General features: G+C 37.8%; 1 protein-coding gene across 1 annotated transcript; it reads right to left on the bottom strand.

The window, feature by feature from the left end:
- Positions 1-1,125: 1,125 nt before the first annotated feature.
- Positions 1,126-4,576, bottom strand: LOC137124057 (high mobility group protein B2-like). Its single transcript, XM_067498675.1, has 5 exons — positions 4,418-4,576; positions 3,399-3,558; positions 2,936-3,084; positions 2,649-2,823; positions 1,126-2,509 (listed from the first exon to the last, which is right to left on the bottom strand). Exons 2-5 carry the CDS (start codon positions 3,543-3,545, stop codon positions 2,339-2,341), a joined length of 642 nt encoding a protein of 213 aa, XP_067354776.1. The 5' UTR covers positions 3,546-3,558; positions 4,418-4,576; the 3' UTR covers positions 1,126-2,338.
- Between the last annotated feature and the right edge of the window lie 266 nt (positions 4,577-4,842).

Here is a 4,842-nt window from a genome sequence, read left to right as displayed (position 1 = left end):
GTGATTGGTCAGTGAGAACAGTCATTTTGATCGCCATTGGCTGTCCGCACTGTCAATGAGACAGTTTGCTTCTGTGGAAATGCCAGAGAGTCGGGAGGTGATTCGAGGGAAGTTAGACAAAGTATGTCTTTGCAATTATTTTAGTTGAAAATATACGCCTGAGCCTTTTATTGACAAACAGATGAACTGATAGATTCCAAATGTGTATTAATTTAAAGGTAGCTTATAAGAAAAGAAATACTCCGCTACCCAAAGTTTATACTGTATTTTCTGGAGTGATTGTGGGTCTATGAGTTATATTACTTTTACTCCACCATACGAAAAATTGTACTTTTACTTGTACAATTAACTTTTTGAGTTGCTTTGTAGATGCTGATTCTTACAACAAAATGCAATTAATGATGACGATGATATATATTTTTACTGTCACACAAAGTGGTTCAAATCAGCTCCACCTTCACCAGCTGGCATAGCATCAGATATATGTCATATATAAAGTGCAACATAGTGCAGTGTCAGCCTTCACGGCTATGTGTGCATCTCTGAAGAGCTCCCGTGGACCATATCTGCAGGGAGGTGAGTATGTATTTTGAAGTGAAAGTTGTACTTGCAATGGCTTTTTAGGTGAATTCTCAAACATTTGCTATTGAGTATTACATTTTTTTTCTGTCACCACTTTTCTTTCTCGCTCCCGCTCATGGCATCAGACTATTTTTGAGGCGATTAAACAAGCAGACTGATAATATAATGTAGCCCTTGATTCAAAATAATTACTAAAGTAGAAGTTTAGTATATAGCCTACTTAATATTATACACATGCAACCACTACAAGTGCTGCTACCACAGACTGAAAAGGTTTCATTACTGTATTCAAAAGCTTTGGATCAATGTTATACTAAACTAAGCAGACTTTTTCTTAGGCAAGTTGAATTATTATGCAAAATGTTGTGTCAGTTCAATCTGAGTCTACTACAAATACTGTATACAGTAGTAGAAAATTCAAGTATCGTTATACAACCTACAGGCACCGTATCTTGTAATGAGGAGTCTGTCCTTTTGACCAGATCACACTTATTTAATACATTTAATATTAGGTTTTGCTGAACGAATAAAGACAAATTGTACTGTAAACAGAAAAATGTCTCATTTATTTTTGTAAATTGAAATCCTCATAGAAAGTGACAGGATGCAAAGTAACCATACAGGGTTATTTGCCTTCAATATCCATAATAAATATTTTTGCTTTAGTTAAACAAGAGATTGAGATCTGAAACTTGTAATCTCCTAATGAATTAATTAATTATCTAACACCTTAGGGACATGATCATTCTGTTATTTTGCCATAATTACAGACACCACACTCACATTACAGTTGAGTACCATGAGTCCAACTGTGTTCACAAGGTAATACATGTCATCTATAAATTTGGATTAAAGCATAAATCAAATACATGAATTAAAGTATGTTTACTCAGGTACCTGGACACAAATTGTGGTTTCCTGGGCACAGATACTGAAAAATACAGTTCTAAGAACAGCTTGTGGCAATTTAGCCATCACCTAGCATGTCCAAGTCTCTGGCGCATTTGTCAAACCCTCTGAAACATTCCATTTGTAGTAGTACTTTCAAGAATTTACCAATAGTAAAATCAACTTTCAAGATAAAACTAAATAAAAACAAAATAAACCACCATTATCTACACTTAATAATGCTAAAGCATTAAAAGTCATCAGGTTGTGTTAATACTGTGACTGATATCCATCCTTATTCAAAGAACAGCCCACACAGCTATTAATATACAAAATTTTATTACAAAAAAAAAAAAAACAAAACAAAAAAAACAAAACAAAAACAAATCTACAAGTTTTCAAAAGTTCCACATTAAAATGACAATGCAACATTTTAATCCAACTACAGATAAATCCTGGTAATAAAAGACAGTGAATAAACAGCACCACCTTAAAGAAAACATAAGCAGTGCTTCCAGGAAAAACAAAAACCCAAACTTTACTGATTTGCTGCTGTCCACTGCCTGAAAAGGAGCTTCAGTCCATAGTATTACCACAGAAATTTTGTTACCTGACTGTAGTTTAGATGACTAGGATCTAAATACAACAAACCCAAGATTAGCGGGGATTTAAAAAAAGAAAAAAAAAAAAAGAAAAAGGGGGGGCTAAATGACAAAATAAAATCTAAATCCCTGAATTAAAGGAGCAATACAGGTCTGGTTTCCTATAGGAGGCAGACCAACAGGGACAGCAGGCTATAATGTTGGAACCATCCACACACAAAAAGTTAAGCTGAACGCATTGCAAACTTCACATCCATATGATCTGCTTAGTCATCATCGTCATCGTCGTCATCATCATCGTCGTCCTCTTCATCATCATCATCGTCATCATCATCATCGGCAGGTTCTGCTTTCTTTGCTGCTGGCCTGCCTGGGCCACTCTTCTTACCAGCATCACTCTTGCCTGAACCACTTTTGGCTCGGTATGCAGCAACATCCTAAAAGAGGGACATGTTTTTATGCACACTACATATAAATAAGATATTTCCAAGCTACACTGTGGGTCTTTAGCCAGTTATTCAATAATGGAGACAGATTAGTGCTACAATGATCCTTTAGACTCAGAGAGGTGCGTACCTTCTCATACTTTTCCTTCAGTTTGGCAGCCTTGGCCTCATACGGAGCCTTGTCTTTGGCACCCTGAGAAGCCCACAACTCGCCAAGCTTCTTGGCAATGTCACCAATGGAGATACCAGGGTGCTCCTCTTTGATCCTTGGACGGTGGTCAGAGCAGAAGACGAAGAAAGCAGAGCTGGACCAAAAGAGATGGGGATAATTGCATTAATATAAGAAAGCACCCGGGTATATTAATATTTTGATTGATTTACTTTACTCTGTTTATAATTACAAGTTAAGACACTTACGGTGGCCTTTTTGGTGCATTGGGGTCCTTCTTCTTCTTCCCCTTCTTGGCACCTTTAGGAGGGATGTACGTTTTCATCTCCCGGTCATATCTTACCTTATCAGTCTTAGCCATGTCCTCAAACTTCACCTTCTCCTTGGCTGACATGGTCTACAAAGCAAACCACTGAGCTGAGTACATGCGAGTTTCCTTCTAAAACAAAATCTCATCCCAATGTTTTCCTGCTCTTGTATCAAATTACTAAGTTAAAAACAACCATAAGGGGGTGTGTGTGATTGTGTGTGTGTGGGGGGGGGCTTCCTATGTTGCACAAGTCAACACTGTTGTATTGCTTAATACATTCATTAAAAAAAAAAACAATACTTTACGGAAATAAAAAAAAAAAAAAAAAAACATTACCACTAAATAATTTAACACCCATAGATCTTATATTCCATTTTAATGCAAAATAGACACCAACGTACCTTCCATCTTTCAGAGCATTTCTTGGAAAACTCTGAAAAGTTCACACTGGTCCCTGGGTGTTTCTTCTTGTGCTCCTCACGGCACGTTGCTACAAAGAAAGCATAAGAGGAGGTTTTCCCTCTTGGCTTATTTGGATCCTTTGTCATGGCCGCGTTTACTCTGAAACAATAGCAAAAAAAATTTTTTTTTACATGAACAGGCGTAACAAAACCAGTGTGTTTAGCAGTAACGTTAAATGAGAATTTAAAAAATATATATATACGTATAACAGTTCTAAACGTACGAAACTTTCGAGTTAAAAAATGTGGACTACGCTAAATATATTTCGACTTTGTATAATATATAATATAGGTGACGTTATAGCTGAACAAATAGGGCACGCAGTCTCTCAAGGGTGTTTGAAGTCTCTAATCGGATTTCTGCCTCTCTGGGACAAAAAGACGGGACTCCATTTTGTATCTTCCCGCCTAAACTAAACTGCGCCAAGAACTTGTTCAACGAAGCAATCAAACAGAATCGACTTTCTATTCACAGGATAGTCATGAAGTCGTTTATCACAGTGCCACTAAGCAAACGATTGAGTGTAAAACCCAAAAACAGCGTCACTGTAACTTGAAAGTGCGGGCGCTACCGCCTTGTAGCAGGCTAAGCTGCAAATCCAAATGGCGATTGCATTGCGCACTGACGTTAAGCACACGGTAGCAGGCTAAAGGCGGTTTCACAATAGCAAAAGAGACGCCGAACTTCACTCGCTGGCGTTTAAAACAACCACAGTCAGACTGTTTTGTTCGAAAGACAGTAAAGTAAGTCGATGTTTTGATCTAGACTTTGATACAAACGACTCTAAAATAAAGCAATTTATTGTCCAACATACGGTAGATAATACCATTAAACATGTGGAAATAACAACATGCCCCGGTAATCATTACACCAGACTGCAACGAATACGTTAGCTATTTCAATAAAAATATAACGTAAATTAAAAAAAATACATTTTCTAAATCCGACAGCCCCTTACCTGTTTCCTGCAAGACAAGTTGTAAACGAGTGAATGAGGAAGAAAGCGCAACTGTTTTGTCACTGCCTGTGAGGCCGACCTAACTTGATTAAACTACTTTCAAAAACCCCTCCCAGCCACCAAGCCGATTGGCCAGATTCAAGCTTTTAAATTTGAACGTGGTACAGAAGGTGGGAACGGCTCAGTGATTGGTTGCAACAAATGAGAGCAAGCCAACAAGTTTATATGCCATATTTCTGCGCTGATTGGTTGAGCTGGGCTTTTAAACACACGGCGCGAAAAGTCCTTTGTTTGCTCAAAAATAGTATGTTCATCTGTTGATGTGTGTTCGGCGGTCCGTGTAGTTACGTTTCAACCGTTGTTTTGTTAGATGAGAGTGACAGCAGCAGAAACAGTCATAGGACCCTTCCTACATCGGTTCGTTC

Source organism: Channa argus, chromosome 3 (genome assembly GCF_033026475.1).
Source record: "Channa argus isolate prfri chromosome 3, Channa argus male v1.0, whole genome shotgun sequence".
Classification (NCBI taxonomy): Eukaryota; Metazoa; Chordata; class Actinopteri; order Anabantiformes; family Channidae; genus Channa; species Channa argus.
Note: the sequence above shows the minus strand (reverse complement) of the source record. Positions and strands in the feature narration are given on the sequence as shown.